The sequence below is a fragment of the Anabrus simplex genome, chromosome 14 (assembly GCF_040414725.1).
Source record: "Anabrus simplex isolate iqAnaSimp1 chromosome 14, ASM4041472v1, whole genome shotgun sequence".
Classification (NCBI taxonomy): domain Eukaryota; kingdom Metazoa; phylum Arthropoda; class Insecta; order Orthoptera; family Tettigoniidae; genus Anabrus; species Anabrus simplex.
The window spans coordinates 28,262,404-28,286,952 of NC_090278.1; the positions used below are offsets into that span (position 1 = coordinate 28,262,404).

General features: G+C 41.0%; 1 protein-coding gene across 1 annotated transcript in view; it reads right to left on the reverse strand.

Moving 5' to 3' along the window:
• Nlg3 (Neuroligin 3) overlaps nt 1-24,549 on the reverse strand; it is a 639,972-nt gene that overhangs the window by 423,101 nt on the left and 192,322 nt on the right. The window contains exon 3 of the mRNA XM_068230271.1: nt 2,432-2,629. Coding sequence (XP_068086372.1) covers nt 2,432-2,629 — 198 coding nt within the window. The remainder of the gene's footprint in view (nt 1-2,431; nt 2,630-24,549) is intronic.

A 24,549-nucleotide genomic window follows, 5' to 3' on the forward strand; every position in this document is an offset into this window, starting at 1 on the left:
TTATAGGGAAAGTGTTTGGTAAGTTTAGAAAGGAAACATAAATAAAATTACTTGTACTATTCGTAAATTTGGTGGGGGACGAAATTAGGAACACAGTTTGGGTGGTTTAGTTTTTGTAGTGTTTATGTCAAATATCGACTACCTTACGTTATAACAGTTTCATTGTAACTTGCCCGTATGTCGAGAATATATTCAGTAATAAATAAACCAATTTCAGGCCTTGTCAATAATATTTCTGAATTTCTATCGGTCCAAATCTGCTAAGGGGACGAAATATTGGCCCCTACTTTAATTTTATATCACCTCATCGCCAATTCCATATCAGGAAGCGGGACCTAGAGGTAGGCAAACAATAGCAACTGCTGGTTTTCACGCTAACTTCAAATAAATTAATGGTGTGTGGCCCCCGGTGAGGCCTGGTGCAGGTTTTTCGAGTTGACGCCGTATGGGCAACATGCACGTCTATGAGAATGGGGCTCTACCTATGATGAATTCTAATGACGATGATGGCAAACACACCCAGTTCCCGATCCATCAAAATTAACCAATGAAGGTTAAAATCCCTCACCCTTGGAAGAGGGGGGAAATCGAACCCGGAACGCTCTGGACCAGAGGCCAGCACGCTAAGTATTTAGCCATAGAGTCGGAGAAACACAAATGTGACACCAGAGGTGTAGTACAAGCCGACAACACACGACGAGGAGTGTGGAATACACTATTTTCCTTCTTCAAAAATCCCACTACCTCAAAGTTCGTCTAGCCTCAGCATAATGGATTCCAGTTCTTGTTAACGTCTTGCAGTTATCAGAGTATATTTCGTGTATCTGCGATTGTTGATTTTCTAGCCAACATTTATGATGCCATAATGTCAGTCTTGAAGTGAATGTTAAAATCAAAGTACAGATCCAATTATACAATCGTCAAAATCGTTATTTTAGGAAATAAAACACATTACAAAAATAAACAAGAAAATGTGTAACTGGTAACGTTTAATTTTTTGGTCTTTCGAAGTGTGAAATGTAACACTTAGAATAATAATAAATAATGTCATTTGCTGCACGTCCCACTACCACTCTTAAGGTTTTCGGAGACGCCGAGGTGCCTGAATTTAGTCCAACAGGGGTTCCTTTAGTGCCAGTAGATCCACGGACACGAGGCTGACGTATTTGAGCACCCTCAAATACCATCGGACTGATCCAGGATCGAACCTGCCAAGTTGGGGTCAGAAGGCCAGCGCCTTAACCGTTTGAGCCACTCAGCCAGCCCCATGTTTCGTCCTACAAGAATATCCTGAAGTTCTATAAAATCACTTATAAATATGTGTATATATGTGGGAAAATATTATTTACGTTGCATAAACTCATCAGTGATTGTGAATGGGTGATATTTTAAACAAATGTGACAAATTAATGAATTTTGAAGTCCGTTATTGATAAATCAGTACATTTCAGAAAGTTTTCTGTACTTGACTTAAATACAACTCTGGTTTCACCTTCTGCTATCCCACTGCTCGAGCCTGGACTGATTTCAGGTAGGCGGCCTCAGTGGTGTCTTGTTAACACAAGACTTTGTTTAGAGGAGGTAGGGGAATGCGGACGAGAGGAAGAATGACTCTCAGCAGAGGGAGAGTGAGGTATTAAGTGGGTATATCTATTTGTATTTACGTATATGAGATATTAATGCATTATAATTATTTTTGGAAGAATTTATGTATAGCTATGAATTAAATACCGCTTTGAATATAATTTGGTTCAATGATAAAATGCTTACAATTATCATACTGATTGGCAGGTTGTTGCCAACATTCACAGAATCTAGTACAGTTAGGTATAAACAAGCCCACATTCCAGACATACTTTGCGTCCGAGAAACCTCCAATGAGAATAATTGTGAGCTTTTATTTTTATTTTTAGCACTTGCTTTACGTCGCACCGACACAGATAGGTCTTATGGCGACGATGGGATAGGAAAGGGCTAGAAGTTGGAAGGAAGCGGTCGTGGCCGTAATTAAGGTACAGCCCCAGCATATGCCTGGTGTGAAAATGGAAAACCACGGAAAACCATCTTCAGGGATGCCGACAGTGGGGTTAGAATCTACTATCTCCCGCATGCAAGCTCTGAGATGCGAACCGCTAACCGCATGGCCATTTCGCTCGATAATTGAGAACTAAGGAAAAAATCTGTTATTCTGGACGTCTGTAATTTGAATTAATTTAGTAGAGTGAAAATGGGAGAACTTATTGGGTGTATATGATTGTTGAGTTTGGATGTTTGGCTCTTTTTGCAATGTGTATTTTTATCGCATCATTTGTGTTTAAATAACTTACACATCGTACATCAAAATAAATTGCTAGCCAGATCCAAGAGATATTTAGTGGGAATCGTGTAAGCTAATGAACATGGTTAATGGCATGTGGTCAATGCTACGTACCGTCCGGTACGGCGCTGGATGCCATCAAGAGATTTACGCAAGCAGCCCCCGTCCCATGGCCCACGATGGTCACGTTGGTGGGATCTCCTCCAAATACGGCGATGTTCTCCTGGATCCAGTGGAGCGCTGCGATCTGGTCCATGAGGCCGTAATTGGCTGGAGAGCGGAGGTAGGCGTCCGTGTTGGCGTTGAGGAAACCTGCAAGAGGGGAAACAAGAATCTACTTAGTTCACATTCATGAGTAAGTACAAATAAACAAATATGAACATAGGTACAGGAGTTTATTTATACATTTAGTTTGATTTGTAGTATCGTATTTAACATGATGTTCAATTACACTTAGAATATACAACATTACTTAGATTAGGTGGTGTTCATAAAATGTTGCAACGGGGCATCTGGGGCATTCAGCAAGCACAGTGTTATAGGTCCAGTCGTTAGAGTCACTCTCCAACTGCTGATTTGTCTCTTAGTTTAAATGGTTACAATACATGATATTCCCTAGCATGTGGCGAATAATCGCGTGTTGCATAGAACACCCCAAAACATCATAAAAATGAACAGTTTTCTCAGCATCATACAGAAACATCAAATGAAGCATATGTTTTAGGTTTAGAAGATGAAATAATTTTCTCTTCCTTGCGCTGTGTTCAGAATTTTAATTAATGTTCTCTTGTCAAAAGTATTCAAAAAATATACCTCCGCGAAAATGGCGTCGTTACTCCATTCGTATGACGTACACTGGTTGCCTGGTTACGGTATCAGTTTCTGTCCAGTGAAGACTGTCCACGCTAATTTCAGATAGAACTCCAAGCCCAAAAAAATATCCATGTTAAAAGAAAACACAACTTTTCCCTTCAGAAAATTAAATGATCATAAGTATGTATCACGGTCATGGTAAACCATTAACGGCTGCTAATTTCAGTTGACAGCCAGACATACGGTTACTAGGTAACATTGTCTGCCCATCAATCCAAACCTTACATCAGAGGATGCAAGGTTGCTAAGTAACATGGTAACATTTTCTGGGCATCCATTCAAACTTCACAGCACAGCCTGCATGGTTGCTAGGTAATACTGTCTGGCCGTCGATCCATACCATACATCACAGCCTGTACGGTTGCTAGGTAACACAGTCTGGGCATACATCCATACCTTACATCACAGCCTGTACGGTTGCTAGGTAACACTGTCTGGGCATACATCCATACCTTACATCACAGTCTGTACGGTTGCTAGGTAACACAGTCTGGGCATACATCCATACCTTACATCACAGCCTGTACCGTTACTAAGTAACACAGTCTGGGCATACATCCATACCTTACATCACAGCCTGTACGGTCGCTAGGTAACACAGTCTGGGCATACATCCATACCTTACATCACAGCCTGTATCGTTGCTAGGTAACACAGTCTGGCGATCCATACATCACAGCCTGTACGATTGCTAGGTAACACTCTCTGGCCATCCATACGTACCTTACATCACAGCCTGTACCGTTGCTAAGTAACACAGTCTGGGCATACATCCATACCTTACATCACAGCCTGTACGGTCGCTAGGTAACACAGTCTGGGCATACATCCATACCTTACATCACAGCCTGTACGGTCGCTAGGTAACACAGTCTGGGCATACATCCATACCTTACATCACAGCCTGTACGATTGCTAGGTAACACTGTCTGGGCATACATCCATACCTTACATCACAGCCTGTACCGTTGCTAAGTAACACAGTCTGGGCATATATCCATACCTTACATCACAGCCTGTACCGTTGCTAGGTAACACAGTCTGGCGATCCATACATCACAGCCTGTACGATTGCTAGGTAACACTGTCTGGGCATACATCCATACCTTACATCACAGCCTGTACGATTGCTAGGTAACACTGTTCGGCCATCCATCCATACACCGCAGCCTGTACGGTTGCTAGGTAACACTGTCTGGGCATACATCCATACCGTACATCACAGCCTGTACGGTTGCTACGTAACACTGTCTGGCCATCCATCCATACCATACATCACAGCCTGTACGGTTGTACGTAACACTGTCTGACCATCCATCCATACCATACATCACAGCCTCCACGGTTGCTAGGTAACAGTGTCCGGCCATTGATCCATATTTTACATCACAGCCTCCACAGTTGCTAGGTAACACTGTTCGGCCATCCATCCATACCATACATCACAGCCTGCACGGTTGCTAGGTAACACTGTCCGGCCATCCATTCATACTGTACATCACAGCCTGCACGGTTGCTAGGTAACACTGTCTGGGCATACATCCATACCTTACATCACAGCCTGTACGGTTGCTAGGTAACACTGTCCGGCCATCCATTCATACCATACATCACAGCCTGCTCGGTTGCTAGGTAACATTGTCTGGCCATTGATCCATATTTTACATCACAGCCTGCATATTAGCTAATATTTCAATTCCGTCACGCCATCTTCCGTAATATAAATGTTCACATGAACCCAGCCATAAGATATATTTATGTCAAAACATGGAAGTTTTAACATATAAATCATTTCTTGAAATCTGATTCAATGGCAATGTTCAATATCTCACTGTAAGGACGTATGATGCATGACGTCATTGGATGGGGTATTATTCGGAAGAATAGAGTTGATTGCGAGAATTCGAAAACTATAAATGTCATTGTTAAGTGGCAAAGTACTTAGCGGGAGCGTCTCAAAGGCGACGCGACCTGGCGTGGTGAGGCGAGTTCCGTATTGCTGGAGGCATATCTGTAGCCCCAGTGGTTGAACAAAATTTCGAGCCCAAGGTCCTTAAGGTATTCAAATTTGTTTATAATTAATAAGTCAAATGTAAACAAAAAAACTAGTAACTACAATACCTTACACCAAACCAATGTCTTAAATTCAAGAAGACTGTATTTCGTAAACACCCCAGAACTTTTTTGCACGAGTAACATGCAAGTCACGGGGGAAAAATATCCACAAGGGTCGACGCCCCGAACAAATAGCATTTCTTTTTAAAAACATGCAAGTCAACACGTGTTTGAATTCTTTGTAGCCTCCTTGGAGAGAGATTTTGCACCTCGTTAAGTATCTCCTAGATCTTCTACATCTCCTCTTCCTTGTGATCTTCTTCTTCTTCTTCTTCAGCTCCAGCTGTGGGGCAATCGGTCCTCTGGTACCAAGTTCACGGGTTTGAGACCGCGAGAGTTTGTCGGATGAATGAAGGGCGGAAAAATTCCATGTCGTACGATAAAAGAATGAAGAAGAATTTAGAGCTTATCGTTCATAATTAAAACTCATCCGAAGATCTTCAGGGAGAGTTTAGTTTCATCTGCCATCTGGTGGAGTAAAATAAAATGTCGAAATTGACGTAAAGGCAGCCTAGAAAGTGTCAAATTAAGATTAGTGCACTTCAAAGAGGAATCTCGAAAGGGAATCAAAATCCATGGAGAAGATATGAAAACGCTGAGATTTGCCATTAGGCCTATATCTCAGTCTGCAGAAGATTTTGAGAAATTCCGGAATGGTATGCACATATTCCTGAAAAAGTAGTATAGGATGAAAATAGGTAAATCTAAATCAAAAGTTATGGCATGCAGTCGGACGAAGTCAAGTGATGCAGGAAATTTTCGATTAGGAAATAAACTATAAAGGGAATAGATGAATATTGTTACTTGGATAGTAGAATAATTAATGATGGAAGAAGTAAGGAGGACATAAAACGTAGACTAGCATAAGCAAGGAAGGCCTTCCTTACTTCCAATATTGAAATAGAAATTAGAAAGATGTTTCTGAAGAATTGTGTCCGAAGCGTGCCATTGTACGCAGGTGAAACATTGATAATAACTAGCTCCGAAGGGAAGACAATAGAAACTTTTGAAATGTGGTGTTGCAGAAGAATGCTGAACGGACGATATCGAGTCACGAATGAAAATATACTGAATTAAACTGGTGAGGGGAGAAGGATTTGCGTACATTTGACCAGAAGAAAAGATAAAATGTGAGGAAATATCTTAAGACATCCAGGACTTGTTCAGTTGGTTTTTGAGGATAGAGTAGGCGAAAAGAACGATAGGGGTATACCATGGTATAAATTTGAAAAGGAGATTAGAGCAGATGTAGGATGTAGCAGTTAAGGTTACCACAGGATGGGGTGGCAAGGGGCGCTACATCAGGTCAGTTGTCGGATTGATGACCCAATCACTCAACAACAACAACAACACACGGACTGGATGAAGCCATACGATTATTATTATTATTATTATTATTATTATTATTATTATTATTATTATTATTATTATTCCGAGGTATCTGTGGAACAGCAGAGGTGAAAGAAGGTGCCGGGGTGAATGGGTCTAACTACAAGGCCGAGATATGAATTAAAATTGCACTAAAGGTTATATTTTCGAAAACAGCAAAACTTAACAATTTTCACATAGAATTTCAAAGTTTAACAAATAACAAGTCAACAAATAACCGACAATCAGGTACAAGACGAGGAAAAGCCAAGATTTAGAGACAATTTAACAATCTGGGATTCAAGCCCCAAGTTTTACAATTCCTGAGCTCTCAGCTCACAAACACATATTTACCACAGGGTAGAAATCTCCTAATAATATGGAGCACTTGCTCCCACCTTCGAATATCAAGCCTCCTAGAGGCACATTTCCAATACATAAAAGAGCTGACCCGCTCTCAGTTTTCCAAGCCTATTAAAGGCATTACCAGGCTTGACCCTAAATTGCCATCAAGGCACAACTTACACAACATGACACGGGGGTATCTTGTACCCAGCCTACTGGGCCTTAGTAGAAAAATAATAGTTTAAGTAAATGGCCCAAAATGCAAAAATGAATGAAGGCGTGAATGTGCACTCCTACATGAAACTTCTTAAAACCTAAGAGGCACAAGGCCGATGAAATAGGGGCTATTCCCAATCTATGAAGGTGACTCGTATACTGAATAAATTTAACACATCAAGGAAGAGTAGAAAATCGGTTACGAAAACGTAGTCACCTCAAATCAAACTGAAGGGGAGCTCGAGAGGGTAAAGCACTCTCTATTCCCGATTTACAGTTAAAGATACATGAAGTTTTTACATAAACTGGAAGAAATTTATATGTTTATAGAGATAGGTTACATGGTAAAGGGTTCGGACCTTCCCCGCGGGTTAAACTGCTGAGCTAGCAAGAAATAAAGATGTTAAGCGGCCATTACCTTACTGAAGAACTGCTGCCTGAAGAAAGAGGCGCTTCCCGCCTCCTGCTACACGTCAATACACTAAGTTAGATGTTGATGAAGTGGCCGAGAGACAAGATAATCAGGAGTTTTTATACCCTCGGTGAAGCTTCGAGACCTTTCATGAATAATTAAGACACACCCACAGGCGTTTATTGGGTAGCTTACAGTTACACATCAAAATCGAAGAAGAAAGACACGATTGGTCAAAAATTAATTACATAAATTCTGGATTGGCTAAGTTCAAAACTGGCGGAAGGAAAGATTAATATTGCCAACCCACAAATGAAAGAACGAAATTTAGTAAGGACAAAAACTTATGAGTACAAAATTTCTTCAAATAAAATTACTTCACTTCGCACCAGAGTGCATGATCATAGTTTTTTAGTAGAGACATCTATGAGAGAATGTCGACACTTCTTGATAATTAGTAAACAAAAACAAGTCGAAATTCACACAGTGACATCTTCAGAGGAAAATTTTAACTAGATCCAGTTTTATGTTCACTGTTTCTCCTGTAGAGGAGTACTTTAAGGCGGAAAATTCAAATGTGCGGCGTAGAGGTGTACCAGCCGGTACAATTATTATTATTACTCTATACAACAAACTGTCCATATCCTTCAAAGCAAAGCTGAGTCATAACTGCAGTGCAGAGCTCTTATGTGCTTCAGGATGTCTTTCAACGAACTAAATATACCTGATCGAGAAACTGGAGGCCAAAGAAAGGTAGATTTTGAGATAGATCTTAGGTCCCGTCAAAGACAATGGGGAGTACAGAAGAGGGTATAACGACGAAATATGCACCCAAGTAGAAAAGTTTACCGATACAATCCGGGAAAGAACAACTATCTTTTATGGGCATGTGACACGAATGCACCCAACAAAACTGAACAACCGCACCCTTACCTTCTTTCAGCAGAAGGAAACCAAAGGGGCTTGGTTCATTGATGTGGATAGAGATCTTGAAGAAGTGGGAGTCACACAAAATGAGATCCAGGAGCGTGTCCCAATTAGAAGAAACTTCAAGCGTTCCACGGTTTCCGAGGAAACCCAAAAGAAAGTTGAAATGACGTGGACCGAAGTTGACCGATCCGGCATGTAATAATATTAATAATAATAGCAATAAAATAATAAATACATAATAATAATAATAATAATAATAATAATAATAATAATAATAATAATAATAATAATAATAATAATAATAATAATAATAATGTCATCATATAAGGAATTTTCTGTTGTGCGAGAGAGAGCAAGGAATATGTAACACATAACTGGCTATAAACTATGTGTGCTTCCAGCTCACGTACAGTTTTAATGTACTGCATGTTCATATTAACAATTGAATACATCTGCGTTTAGCTTTAGTTTCCTCGTTTTTGCTCAGGGGTCACAAAGTTGCGCGCTTCATTCGGAGAATTGTGGTATCCAACCTCACTGTCGGCATTGTTAATGAAAATATTCCGTGGATTGCCCTCATTTCACACAACGGAAATGCAAGAGATATATATTTTTTTGCAAGTTGCTTTACGTCGCAACTGACACAGTTAGGTCTTATGGCGACGATGGGACAGGAAAGGGCTAGAAGTGGGCAGGAAGCGGCCGTGGCCTTGATTAAGGTACAGCCCCAGCATTTGTCTGGTGTGAAAATGGGAAACCACGGAAAACCATCTCCAGGGCTGACGACAGTGGGGTTCGAATCCACTCTCTCCCGAATACTGGATACTGGGCGCACTTAAGCGACTGCAGCTATCGAGCTCCGTGAGATATATATTAATGAATAATAATCGTAATGGATTAAGAATTTCCTTTCAAATAAGACATCATTCGTGGATTCAGGCAAAGCAAATGCCATTAGTCAGGATTGTAACTCAGTTAGGAGGCATGAAAATAGAGGGTGAGGAGGATGAAGATGGCCTTCAGCCTAAGCCATGACACAAGTAAAAGTCCATTTCCATTCAAGCCAAATTAAGACGTTATTGCTAGTTGCTTTACGTCTCACCGACACAGATAGGTCTTATGGCGTCGATGGGACAGGATAGGGCTAGGAGTGAGAAGGAAGCGGCCGTGGCCTTAATTAAGGTACAGCTCCAGCATTTGCCTGGTGTGAAAATGGGAAAACACGGAAAACCATTTTCAGGGCTGCCGACAGTGGGGTTCGAACCTACTATTTCCCGACTACTGGATACTGGCCGCAATTAAGGGACTGCAGCTATCGATCTCGGTAGACGTTATTGCACAGTGGTCAGAACGAAGTGTCTTTACGGAGCAGAACTCTGACGAGGATGGCAGACTCAGATCTTGAAAAAGCGAAAAAGGAAAAGAGGAGTATATTCGAAAAATCTTGGGTCCAAAGAAGTTGCAAAATGACCAACATAGTTTCCGGTTGAGATGAAATCAAGAACTCTACAAAACCATCGAAAAAATAACAACGACGAGGAGGAAAAGAAGATATGTGATGAATCAAGAGAGATTGGCAAGGAAAGTGGAAAACAGCCTGGGTGGGACAAGAACCTAGAAGAGTCGGGTCTCAAGGAGGAAGAGGTACAGGACAGAACAACATTTAGGAAGAAGGTTGCAGGAGTGAGAGATGCACCTGCATAGCCACGGAACATGTCGGCGGAAGACAGGGAAATGAGAAGCCAAAGACTTAATAATCTCTGGTCAGAGTTCAAAGAGAAGGGCATGTAGATCAGAGATGGCTGTACCGATGAATGAATGATGATGATAATAATAATAATAAACATAATAAAAATAAAATTTCCAGTGCTTGTCCCGTTTCTCTACAGGATCGGGTATGAAGTGCGGCGAATCTTCGTAGCGAATTTTTACGACCGGTCGCCCTTCGTGACATCAATCTCATCAGAGGTTTATGTGAGATTAAAATTTGAAGTGAAATACACTGACTGACAGAGCAAATGCAACACCAAGAGGGAGTGGTCAGAACTTTATGCCAATTGCAGGGTAGACTGACGTCACTGAGATATGCTCATGATGTGAAATGCGCCGCTGTGCTGCGCACGTAGCGAACGATAAATGGGACACGGCGTTGGCGAATGGCCCACTTCGTACCGTGATTTCTCAGCCGACAATCATTGTAGAACGTGTTGTCGTGTGCCACAGGACACGTGTTTAGCTAAGAATGCCAGGCCGCCGTCAACGGAGGCATTTCCAGCAGACAGACGACTTTACGAGGGGTATGGTGATCGGGCTGAGAAGGGCAGGTTGGTCGCTTCGTCAAATCGCAGCCGATACCCATAGGGATGTGTCCAAGGTGCAGCGCCTGTGGCGAAGATGGTTGGCGCAGGGACATGTGGCACGTGCGAGGGGCCCAGGCGCAGCCCGAGTGACGTCAGCACGCGAGGATCGGCGCATCCGCCGCCAAGCGGTGGCAGCCCCGCACGCCACGTCAACTGCCATTCTTCAGCATGTGCAAGACACCCTGGCTGTTCCAATATCGACCAGAACAATTTCCCGTCGATTGGTTGAAGGAGGCCTGCACTCCCGGCGTCCGCTCAGAAGACTACCATTGACTCCACAGCATAGACGTGCACGCCTGGCATGGTGCCGGGCTAGAGCGACTTGGATGAGGGAATGGCGGAACGTCGTGTTCTCCGATGAGTCACGCTTCTGTTCTGTCAGTGATAGTCACCGCAGACGAGTGTGGCGTCGGCGTGGAGAAAGGTCAAATCCGGCAGTAACTGTGGAGCGCCCTACCGCTAGACAACGCGGCATCATGGTTTGGGGCGCTATTGCGTATGATTCCACGTCACCTCTAGTGCGTATTCAAGGCACGTTAAATGCCCACCGCTACGTGCAGCATGTGCTGCGGCCGGTGGCACTCCCGTACCTTCAGGGGCTTCCCAATGCTCTGTTTCAGCAGGATAATGCCCGCCCACGCACTGCTCGCATCTCCCAACAGGCTCTACGAGGTGTACAGATGCTTCCGTGGCCAGCGTACTCTCCGGATCTCTCACCAATCGAACACGTGTGGGATCTCATTGGACGCCGTTTGCAAACTCTGCCCCAGCCTCGTACGGACGACCAACTGTGGCAAATGGTTGACAGAGAATGGAGAACCATCCCTCAGGACACCATCCGCACTCTTACTGACTCTGTAGCTCCACGTGTTTCTGCGTGCATCGCCGCTCGCGGTGGTCCTACATCCTACTGAGTCGATGCCGTGCGCATTGTGTAACCTGCATATCGGTTTGAAATAAACATCAATTATTCGTCCGTGCCGTCTCTGTTTTTTCCCCAACTTTCATCCTTTTCGAACCACTCCTTCTTGGTGTTGCATTTGCTCTGTCAGTCAGTGTATAATAGTAGGTATGGAGAGAGTGAAAGCTGGTGCTATCACATAGGCTACCCCTGTTCAATAACACCAAGTGGTTTGCCCAAATCTTTACGTCCCCGTGCGACGGACGGAACACCATCAATGGCATCGTATACCCTCACTTCATATGAATGCACGCACGCAGTCTACTGATTGCCAGCCAACATTCTGATGGTGAAAATCTTTTCGACCAATGAGACTCAAACCGGCTAACCACTATGACAGACCATGAAGCCTTAATGCTTTTACGATCATTTCCACCAGACGAGCGTGTAATAATAATAATAATAATAATAATAATAATAATAATAATAATAATAATAATAATAATAATAATAATAATAATAATAATAATAATAATAATAATAATAATAATAATAATAATAATAATAATAATAATAATAATAATAATAAAATTGCAATTCAGACATATCCCAACGTCATACCTGCTTAAAATACAGTAATATAAGCTCGATATTTAAAGGTTAGATAAAACAACATATTACAAGAAATTATACCATAACGAGAGATTGCATTCCAATGAAAGAAAAATTAAAAAGAAAGACCAGAAGCAGAAAAGGACATTAATATTTATGAATTACTACAGGGTGAGCAACATAAAGCGGAACCAGCCCGCAGCCTGGGCGCAGGTACATGTGAGGAGCGTGCGTGACAGGAAGTGTGCAGTAAATATATTGTCGCGTAAGCTATTTCTAACAAACAAACAAACAAACAAACAAACAAAGAAACAAACAAACAAACAAACAAACAAACAAACAAGAAAGAAAAAAATATAAGTACATTAGATTAGGGTCAATTTCTCCGTCATGTTTCGCATTAAAAACCCATTCCCGAAATTGCATTCGTACCCGGTTTAAGTTCTTGTACTGCAGTAGTTTTGTACGGTTTTCACTTCAGTAATTTTGTACACGATCGAAAAGAACCATAGGAAATTTCCATTTCCTGAGCAAGTCGTCGAAGTGATTATGTAGGTGACCGTTTCAGAGCGTTACCAATGTTACGTACAGTTTCTTGTGTGGTTTATTACGTTCCTTACCAAGAAGACTTCCCGTCTTACGTAATTTATTTACTAATCTATGAATCGAAGTCCGACCTGTAACTTGAACATCATGAAACTTCTCATGAAATAGTCTCCTTACGGCCCTCGTACTTTCTGAACTGACGTGTGAATCGTAAATCAATACTCTTTAGGGAACAGAATAACGATACCCGACTTGAGCCAGCTGAGCCATTTCACTGATTTCGCACACTCTAATAATGTCACCAACGAAACACGTGCTACGTTTGCACACGTTTAACAAAGACTGATACCTGGCGCGGTAGCGCGGTCATCAGTACATCCGGCACTGTATTTCGTCACCGGCCGACTCACTCACTCAGCAATTCCCGCGCACAGGATGGAGCGGTTCCGCTTTATTCTGCTCACTCGTTGGTACAGCATAATCCCTCCCTCCGCACGGCACTACAGCTATGGCGGGCCATAGCCTACCAACTGAACACTTCTAAGCTCTAAGGCCTGCACATTATGAGGTGACGCATGGTTAGTGCAACAAATCCTTATGTCCATTATTCTTGGCTTTCTAGACCGGAGCACTATCTCACTGTCAGATAGCTCCTTAATTGTAATCACGTAGGCTGAGTGGACCTCGAACCAGCCTTTAGGTCCTGGTAAAAATCCCTGACCTGGCCAGGAATCGAATCCGTGGCCCCCAGGTGAGCGGCAAACTTGCTACCGCTAGACCACGGGACTAGCAATATAGCATAATAATAATAATAATAATAATAATAATAATAATAATAATAATAATAATAATAATAATAATAATAATAATAATAATAATAATAATAATAATAATAATAATAATAATGAGAATAAAACAGTGATTAAACCAGAAGTAGTATACGCAGTAGAAACACTAAACATGATTTTGAAAGGCCAGATGTAGAAACCCGGACTAAAATAAAGGACAAATTTAAGAAAGATCATAGGACCAAAATGTCAGGATAATAACATAACATACATCACGAATGAAACATCTACAAGAAAACTGATAAACTCTATGCGAAGGAGAAAGATACATTTTTACGGTCATCCTCTCAGAATGAACTCTAATAGATTAACCAAACACATCTTTGACAATGCGGTTGTGAAAATTCAATATTCATTGACATGCCCCACAACGGGCGACTTAAACGCACTCTACAGTGTGCTAGCAGCAGTGCCAGACCTGTAGCTCGGATCCTTTCAAACAGAACATAGATGGCCTAGGCCACCATAGCTCAATTGGTAGAGCAACCGACGCGAAATCGGGGGGTTGTGGGTTCGGATCCCACTGGTGTCCGGCTGGCCATTTTGTTCTATACATAACATCTCTTCAACACATACCACATGTACGTAACACGACCTAATACGTTGAAAGTCTGTTTCGATTACATCTTTGACTTCTTCCGTAAACGTAATATAAAACCCAAATGGTTTAAAGAGACTGGAAAAAGACCTAGTAGAATTAAAAATTACAGAAAATTCACCATTCTATCGACCAGATAAAGTAATAAATAAAGACGAAAATATAAGGTTCAAAGACAACTCTACATTAAAAGTGAGAGACGGGAGAAAATGAAGATCAGAAAGAATGAAGGAATACTTAGTACTAAGAAAAGAACAACACGCAGAGAAATGATTGATTTCACGTACCCCAAAGAGGGTGAAACAAAATAATAATAATAATAATAATAATAATAATAATAATAATAATAATAATAATAATAATAATAATAAAAAACGCACACGAATTTGAACTACAGAAAGAACATTGATCAAAATTTTCTTACAGGTACTCAAATTTTGAGTCTTTGTTATGCTTTGTTGCTGTGTTAGCTTTGATAATTTACAGGAAGCTAATGAAGTAAAATACGAATAACATAATCATAACGCAGTCAACCAGAATTTCTCACAAAATAACAAGCAGTGTAACATGAGATGAAAATCCACAGCCTGTTTCCAGTCATTCTACCGGGTCAGGGATGGAATGAATGAAGATGACAGGGAAAGCCGGAGTACCTGGAGAAAAACCTGTCCTGCTACCACTTTGTCCAGCACAAATCTCACATGGAGTGACCGGGATTTGAACCACAGCATCCAGCGGTGAGAGGACGCCTGAGCCACGGAGGCTTCGAACAAGCAGTGTAATATATTAAATGTTATTATTTTTCGAACAATTTTTCAACAATAGATGTGGTTTAGAGCCAAATATGGTGATCCTCGTGAAGTACCCTCCAAGTTTGAGAGTTTATATTTGTTACATTTACCGTTTGTTTTTCTGTTCTTTTCTTCCTTTTAAAGCCGTCTTGTAACGGGGCAAATTTCACTACAAAAGTGTTTTGCCGAGCACCTACAGAGCGCACGTGTCCTGTCAACTGTCGAAGACCTATAGTAGTGAGCCAGAAACCGCAAGGATAGGTTAGAATGCAAACTTACTTAAGAGAGTAACAAGTATACACTATCCTGTACAACGGTTAAGCTATGAGAGTTGCATAAGCATTAGGGGTACTAGAACTCCTAGAATTTATGTTACCCTTGCTATATTTTGGAAGAACGGTTTGCATTCAAACCTGTCACTGCCTAAAACTCCGTTGTCTAATGATGAATTCCACACCGCTGAAGCACGATTTCTCAAGAACAACAAGATTGAAAACGAAGTCCTGCCACTTGACGTTTGTGCGGAACGCCGTTTCTGTTCCTGAAGACTGAGATACAATTGATATTGAGCCGATAGCTAATCCACGCTTCACATCGATAATTCTATACTGAAATAACAACACCTCGGGTGTTTTGTATAAAGTGTTAGGTCCTTCTAATGACTACAAGGCTCCACCAGACTTGCCCTATGACAATGATGATCGGGGATCTGATGAAGCCTAGTTTTAATTTGAATTATAAATTTACAGTGGTGATACCCACAAGGGAGGAGTGGGCCGCGGATGCTGGGGCCCATCTTAAGTCTGCGGGCTGTACATGGTACACAGATGGCTCGCGGACGGAGACGGGCACAGGCGCCGGGGTCTGGGGGCCTAAGACAAGGCTCTCCCTTCCTATGGGTAAATATGCTACTGTTTTCCAGGCCGAAGTATACGCAATACTAGCCTGTGCTGTATATATATGGAATATGCCTGGACACAGAAGATGCATCACTATCTTCAGTGATAGCCAGGCAGCACTAAAAGCACTATGTGCAGTTAAAACAACATCAAAATTGGTAGGGGAATGCCAAAGGATGTTAGATCAGCTGTGTGAATTTAGCTCAGTTACCCTATTATGGGTCCCTGGGCACACAGGTATCAGTGGAAATTAAGAAGCTGACAAACTAGCGAAACAAGGCTCAAAAGGTTCTTTCACAGGACCAGAGCCCTTCCTGGGAGTGTCACTCCGAAGCGTGAGACTGGTAATATCCCAGTGGACAAACCAGTCTCACTTATATATTTGGAAGAGGTTAACTATAGCAAGGCAGGCACGTGAACTTATCAAAGGGCCTAGCCAAAGTTATAAAAAGGTCCTAATGAATTTGAATAGGACCAGAATGAGAATGGTAGTTGGACTGTTAACAGGCCACAATACCTTACAGAGACACCTACACATCATGAAAATCACCCAGGATCCGATGTGTAGAAGATGCGGTAAGGAGGAGGAGACCTCCGCGCATGTGTTATGTCAGTGCGAGGCTCTTGCAAGCACCAGACATCGATACCTTGGCTCACATTTTGTGAGGCTGGAAGACATCAGGAATGCCAATATCCGGACACTGGTATCCTTTATAGGAGCACTAGGGCTGGACTAGGCAAACCTGTTTAAGGGGCACAAAGGGTCTTCATAGACCTACGTGTGGAGCTCTGCGAAGATAGGGCTCACCCATTTCTTATCTATCTATCCTTCTAATGACTCAAATGGCCAGCATGGAATCTGATTTCTACAGTGGTCCTGTTCTGAGGTACACATAGCCGCTACACTAAGATGTGTATCCGAGTTTCAGCAGCCCATTGCGAACTTAGAAATTCAAATCGAATAACACTCTCCCTCCATATGGCTATCCACTGTTGCTATTGTAACAACCGCACTGTTTTGAGGGTTTCGTAGACTTGCTTTTTAGAAATAGTGATATTTGCTTTACGTCCCACTAACAACTTTTACGGTTTCCGGAGACACCGAGGTGCCGCAATTTAGTCCCGGAGGAGTTAACGCGCCAATAAATCTACCGACACGAGGCTGACGTATTTGAGCACCTTCAAAAACCACCGGCCTGAGCCAGGATTGAACCTGCCAAGTTGGGGTCAGAACTGCCTGAACCACTCAGCCCGGCTATTAGAAAAAAAGACAAAGATTATGCGGATAATAAATTTCGTTTCATTTCTTTCATTCCTTAACCATGCAAATTTTTCGACTCAACTTATTATTTTGCATGTTTTTACCGAATCCTAATCAAATAGTTCTTTCCCATTATTAAATTTGTTGTTCTATACAACTGACCACGATGTATTCACAACGACAGCTAACTTCAAACTGACAGGGTGGATCAACACAGTGCCATCTTATAACAGAGTATGTGACGTCGCATCTTTAGCAGACATTTTTGGCTTAATTAATGCGCTATTTCATAAAAATATCAGATTTTCAATTCCTTTCTTTCAACCGGTAATCTATTCTTTTATCTGTCACTTGAGACATTAAACATAATCGAAAGTTAAATATTCTCGGGGATAAAGGCGTTCTACCCAAACACTAAAAGCGTATTACAATTTTTCTTTCCATGTACCCGCTGTTGAGGAACGTACGTCTACGTTAAAAACGGAACTATTGCAAAAACGTTCTATTCTTCTCAGTTCCCTCCTCCTGTTGAATATACATTAATATAGCCTGAATTTTATGCAGTAATATGTTAGAATGCACACTTACTGTAGCGAGTAACAAGTATGCTGCAATCTGCACAACAGTTATGCTACGAGTTTTGCATAAACATTAGGAATTCGCCACATCAGAACTCGCTAGAATGTATGTTGCTCTCCCTATAATACGGAAGAGTGGTCTAGGCGACAACTCCTAAAAAACAAAATTAGTTTGCATTCTAACCTATTACTGCAGAAAAATCCGTGCTATATAACATGATCAACTGCATAGAGGCCATCACCTCGCTATTTACATCTTAGCGTTTTACGAATCTAGCTGTGACATTATGCACATGAATCATCGCTCAAATCGTTAATCTGATGCTGATTTCAGTTTAATGTGCTTCCTATCCATTGCGGAACCAATTGGTGCGATGAAATTTATTCTAGGTCATTGCAGTTGGACTCATTTCAATTGAATATCAATTGTGACCAGTTAATAATTGGATTGCTTTCATCATTGTGATGGAATTGATTTAATAAGGTATTTCCCAGGGTTACGTCGCGCATTCCTATCTACGAAACGACCCTGTAAAATTTGTCACAAATGGAACATAATAATTGCTTTTACACAGTTGAAGTGTATACCTATTTTACTACTTTACAAGTACTTTTGGTGCTACGCTCCCAGTAACACACGTATGTCTTTTGTTTGTCTTACACTTTCAACAATTTCGAGTGTGATGTCTGTGTTCACTGAAGTTCTTTGCTTTCGTTTCATTGCTTCAGTTGTCAATGACATAATTTCCTGAATTGTATCGCTATATGCAAGATTTAATATGCGACAAAAAGCTGTGGCCAATGTACATAAGAAGAATTCTGTGGACTGGTGATGTATTGGTCCAGGGATCATGCTATTTTCGTTCGAACAAAAATAAAAAATATTTATTGGTCCAGGGATCATGCTATTTTTCTTTCAACAAAAATCCTTTTTTGTGGTACTTATGATATTTCTCTGTAATGTACAGCACCAAATTGTTGAATGAGTCCTTAGTTGTTTTTCCGTAGAGTTCAATCCACATCACTGTAACATGGTCATTTGCCTCATTGAAGAACGAAATAACATCGTAAAAGCTGTTGACCTCCATTTTGCTGTTTCAACTGGCCGCTTTGGTCATATGGACAAAGATAACGAGAATCCACAGACATAGCGCTCCCATTCCTAGGTACTAGCCCTGGACCTAAAAAAATTAACAAAAGACGGCACCGGCAGCGGAATACGACATAAAGGAGTCCTGTCTGCAGACCTTAAGTATGTATTCATATTTCTCTAATAACGACGGTATTTCTTAATTTACCGCAGATTTTTCACTTCATTTAGGCTAAGTAAAAGTAATTATTATGTTCCATTTGTGACAAATTTTACAGTGACATTTCGTAGATAGATAGATAGATAGATAGATAGATAGATAGATAGATAGATAATGCCTTTATTGGTGGCGAAGTTAGGGCTCAAGGCCCTCTCTTACACATAACCACTAGACGAGTATACATGTACATAACTTATACAGTACTTACAAATACAAATAAAACAAATAATATTAATAGCAAAAACAATAGTAATAATATTAAAAATGACAACAAAAGAATTCTTAATTTTAAAATACACAAAGTAAAATCCACTGCAATAATCCGTTCATTCATCCCATTCATTCTTTCATTCACTCAACAATTATCCAGCAAGTCAGCAGGATCTACTCAACAAATAGGAATGCGCGATGTAACCGTTCCCAGTTGTTATAATTAGCTTGTTATGTTTGATGTTGGGCATCGACGGTGGTAAAGCCCTGCTTACATTCTCTGGCTGCAAGTCTTGTGGTTTTATCATACATGCCATTATTTCACACCAATAGACAGATATGCAAACATTTTGAAATGATCTCTCAGTGATTATATTTATATTTGCCAAAGCGAGATCAGCCCCACTCTCTTTTCAATTTGTGAAATTTTCTTTTTTTATGTAATAATAGTGTTGTTATTTTACGTCCCACTAACTATTTTTACTGTTCTTAGAGACGCAGAGGTGCCGGAATTATGTTCCGCAGGAATTTTTAATGTGCCAGTAAAAATACTGAAACGAAGCCGACGTATGTGAGCACCTAAAAATACCACACCGGACTGAGCCAGGATCAATCTTGCCAAGCTTTCCTCACAAGGCCAACTTTCTACCATCTGAGCTATTCACCCCGGCATTTTTATCTGTTCCACTTCGCTTCGTTTCGTTCTTTTTTCCTTTCATTTTCTGGATCACTTATCCATAGGAAGCAGATTCTTCTGTGGATTAGTGGCTGAGTCTTGATCCGAGTCAGGATGGAGCGGTTTAAAATCCGGCAGAGGTGGTCGGATTTGTGTAGGGTGGAAAATATTCCATACAAATGATCTCTGGTGACACGTTTGGTGATTATACGGCAAAATTAATTAACACTCAGCCATAGACGCCGAAGAGAGATTCGGTTTTCTCTGCTATCTAGTAGGTCTAGAGTGAAACTGAACGTCGAGATTGGCGAGCAGGCAGCCAGATGGAGTCAACTGAAAACGCCTTTACACAGTAGGCGAGGCTTTGCGATTAGTATTATTATTGTTGTTGTTGTGGCCAAAGTCTCAGAGGAGTACACCGTGAAAAATACATAAATCCAAAAGCCCTATAATGGAGTGTAGACAAGCGAAGTGAGGTAATGCATGAAATATTAATTTAGAAAATGCAGTCCTAGACGAAGGAGATGAATATTGTTAGTTCGGTAGTAGAGTAACTAACTATGGCAGAAATACGGATGACAAAGAGCTCAGACAAGCACAAGCAACGAAGAATTTCGTAGGAGCACTTTCAACGTGCGCGAAGAGATCCACAGCATGTAATGGCAGTTCCAGGCGAACAGACACGATTGCCGGAAAGAACAATCAAAGCTGTATAATAGACGCGAATATCAGGTATGATAACAATCTTGGTCTGCTTGAAGAACTAAACATGAAGAAAATAAACATACACAACCCAACGATACCTTACTGAAATGTAAGAAACCACCTTGATGAGTTCGAGGTTAATGTTTCGAGATCGTGGTTCTGTGCCAACCTCCTTGAACAAGTTCAGGACAGGATTTAGGACCTCGTCATATTTATAACTAGCTACACGGCCCGGCTTTTCACGGCAGCAATTATAAATTCCAGGTGATAGGCTACTTTAACCAATATCTTATATCCCTGGTAACCTACAATGGCGGATAGTGTATAGTCACGAAATACGAGGCTCGTGGTTTGTGCGGCATCAGGAGGTGAATTTTAGCAGCTTGACAGTCGTAACTGTGATACGTTATTGTAACTTGTACAGTTATTCACGTCAATGTGTTCGTGAAGTTTTCAGTGAAACCTGAAGCGAAATATCTACAAAAACAACCATGCCCCCCGAAAGTTAAAGAGGTGCCAATGGAAGCCATTGTGAAGCAAGCAGTGAAGGAAGTGCTGAGCTGTAAGGAGACTCTCAGTACGCTTGACAACCTCATCCAAGATCAGGTGACGAAGAAAATTGTAGAGCAACTGAAAGAAACCATAAATTTCAATACGAATGTGATCGAGGAACTAAAGAGCAAACTGGAAGAAAGAGATACGACCATAAGGGAATTAAAAAGGGAGCTGCAAATTAAAACAGACAGCTTAGAGCAGTACCAAGGAAGACAGTGCTTGCGTGTGTTTGGTGTGGAAGAAACTGCAGGAGAAAACACGGACAATATTGTCATTGATATTGTTCGTGAAATTGGGGTGGAAATCTCAGTGGACGAAATAGGCATATCGCATAGGGTTGGGAAAAGTCAAAATGGCCGTCCAAGGCTCATAATTATGAAGTTTGTTTCGTATCGGAAAAGAAATGCGATGTTTATAAACAAAAAGAAACTCAAGGGTACATACAAAACAATTAGAGAGGATCTAACCCCAGAGAGACTGCGGCTTCTGCAGGTCGAAGGATGACATAATTTATGTTAAACAGGGAACTCGCAAAATATCTGTGTCAAACCGCGAAGATCTCGATCGTATTCGCTAACCATGAGCCGAGATTCCGTAAACTAAATACCGCTGTATAGAACTTTAATCAGAATTTCAACTTTAGCTATAGCCTATATTTTATTCATTAATTTCAATTTTTAGTATCTTAATTTTATCTAGTGTAGTTTTTCCTTTTATATCTACAGTCAAATTTTAAGTTGGCAGCAACAAGCAACCAGGAAATAAATGCCTCTAGTTTCAGCCTCTCCAACCCACAGTCCCAAGCAGGTCACTACCTGTATCTCCCAGCCCCCACCCTACGTACCGCTAATCACCTTCAAGACATTCTTTCGTCTTACCCTACCTCCTTACAAATAGCTCATGCAAACACTCAGAGCATACTCCCACATTTCCCGGAATTTTATGAAATATTCTCAACCTGCAACCTGCATGCCATACTATTCTCCGAGTCGTGGTTGCGTCAGTCTATCACTTCATCTTTTATTAGTATGAATGGTTATTCATTAGTTAGGAATGACAGGAGCGGTAAGCTCGGTGGAGGAGTCGGTATGTATATACGGGATGATGTGAAGTATAAGGTGGTATTAAAGAACCCCAGTGAGTTCTCCAATAGCCCTGAATTCTTGTTCGTTGAGCTCATAGTTCACGGTACGAAGTGCTTGCTTGGTGTGGTGTATCGTCCACCGAAGACTGGTAACATCACAAGTGATCTAAAACCCAGGTATGAGCATTTTATTTTAATGGGAGACTTTAAAATACAGACATGACAAAGAAATCTACCGAAACAAAACGATTGACTGAGATATTTTCATCCATTAATTTGACAATACTACCCCTAAATCCTACACATCATGTTGCCAACTCACGTACGCTCCTCGATCTAATAATTACTAATAATACCAATCGAATCCTAACTCATGGACAAATGCCCGTCCCCGGTCTCTCCCGACATGACCTGGTTTACGCTGCGTATTCCTTGAAGTGCCCTAAATTCAAGCCGAGATTAATTACATATAGAGATTTTAAACACTTTAATGAAGACGCATTGTTTGAAGATGTTCTTAACACACCGTGGCACAACATTCAGGTCATAAGTCATAAGTCAAGTCGTAAGTGTCTGACCATGTGCTTCGTTTATTGTCATACCGAAGTACGGGAATAGGACTCGTTTGAAATCAAAAACAAATCTCAAGGAAGCATAGGGATTCTCTGTATTAAGATCGTTCCTCTTGTGACATAGCCACTTAAGCAGTACTACAAACAAACATCCCATTGCATAACTTTGACTTGTACATATTACGTACTTCGAATGCAATGTACCACGACCTATATTCGCTTTCTACATTAGTTACTTTGGGTTAATAAACAATTTACTTTGAAGTGATTACTTTACAAGGTTGCTTCTAAATTTCACGTAGGATTTCTTTTCTGCAGACTGTAACTTGAAAGCCCTTGTAGTGGGCTATGTGTTAAAGATAGATATATGTTGTCACGGACATTCTTGTGGAACGTTTTATGTTGAACAATTCATACCAACATAATGTAGATATATCTGTAATTGTTTAGCCATCGTAAGCTACAAGCTGCGTATGGACGTCGTTTTACCTTGACTTGTTTCACTGAAATCGTTACTGCTCGGCTTTCTTTCGTCATAGATGAATGATTCTGTACATAAACCTTCCTAGAGATATGCTTAATAGAATGGTGAAAATCGCATCAAAATCCATTCAGTGGTTCTTGAGATTAGCTGTCACAGACAGACAGACAGACAGACAGACAGACAGACAGACAGACAGACAGACAGACAGACAGACAGACAGACAGACAGACAGACAGACAGACAGACAGACAGACAGACAGACAGACAGACAGACAGACAGACAGACAGACAGACAGACAGACAGACAGACAGACAGACAGACAGACTCGAGCATTTCATTTTATATTATGTAGGGATACGCGATTCTGTGGGAATAGAGAGATGTCACACCTATAACCTATCAACATCATTTATAATCCACATTCTTGATTAGTTGCCTGCTTTCAGTCAGTTTACTGATAACACATGTTACTTATCAGCTCTGTGGTTTTCCATTTTATCATTTTACTATTGTACACTTTTTCCGTTGTTGGCAGCTGTTACGTATGGGAAGTTGGAGGTTTAATAAATCATACTACTCTTTGAATTGATCTTGCAGTATACTCGTAGAAATCGTTGAGGTGAATCAAACGATACATCAAACGTTATGCTACCACGCCAGAGTCCAGTGCTTCCCTAATTGTTGGCCGCGCAGCACGGCAAATTTATTACCTTAAGATGGGTCTGTACAAGGTAGGTCATATTCTTGTTGCTAGGCACAGTGGTCCTTTCTCCTTACTATGAGTTATTGAACTCTATCGTTACTAAAATCTAGAAATTACTTCAGTTTCAACACTTTGATGCTTTGTACCACTTAGCGGTCGGAGTACACTTCCGAAACTATGGACCCGGTCAAAACAATCAGCAACTTCCATCGGAAAACCTATACGGAAATAATCAAATAGCCAATACAAATTACTGAAGAATTACGTTACCTAAAAATT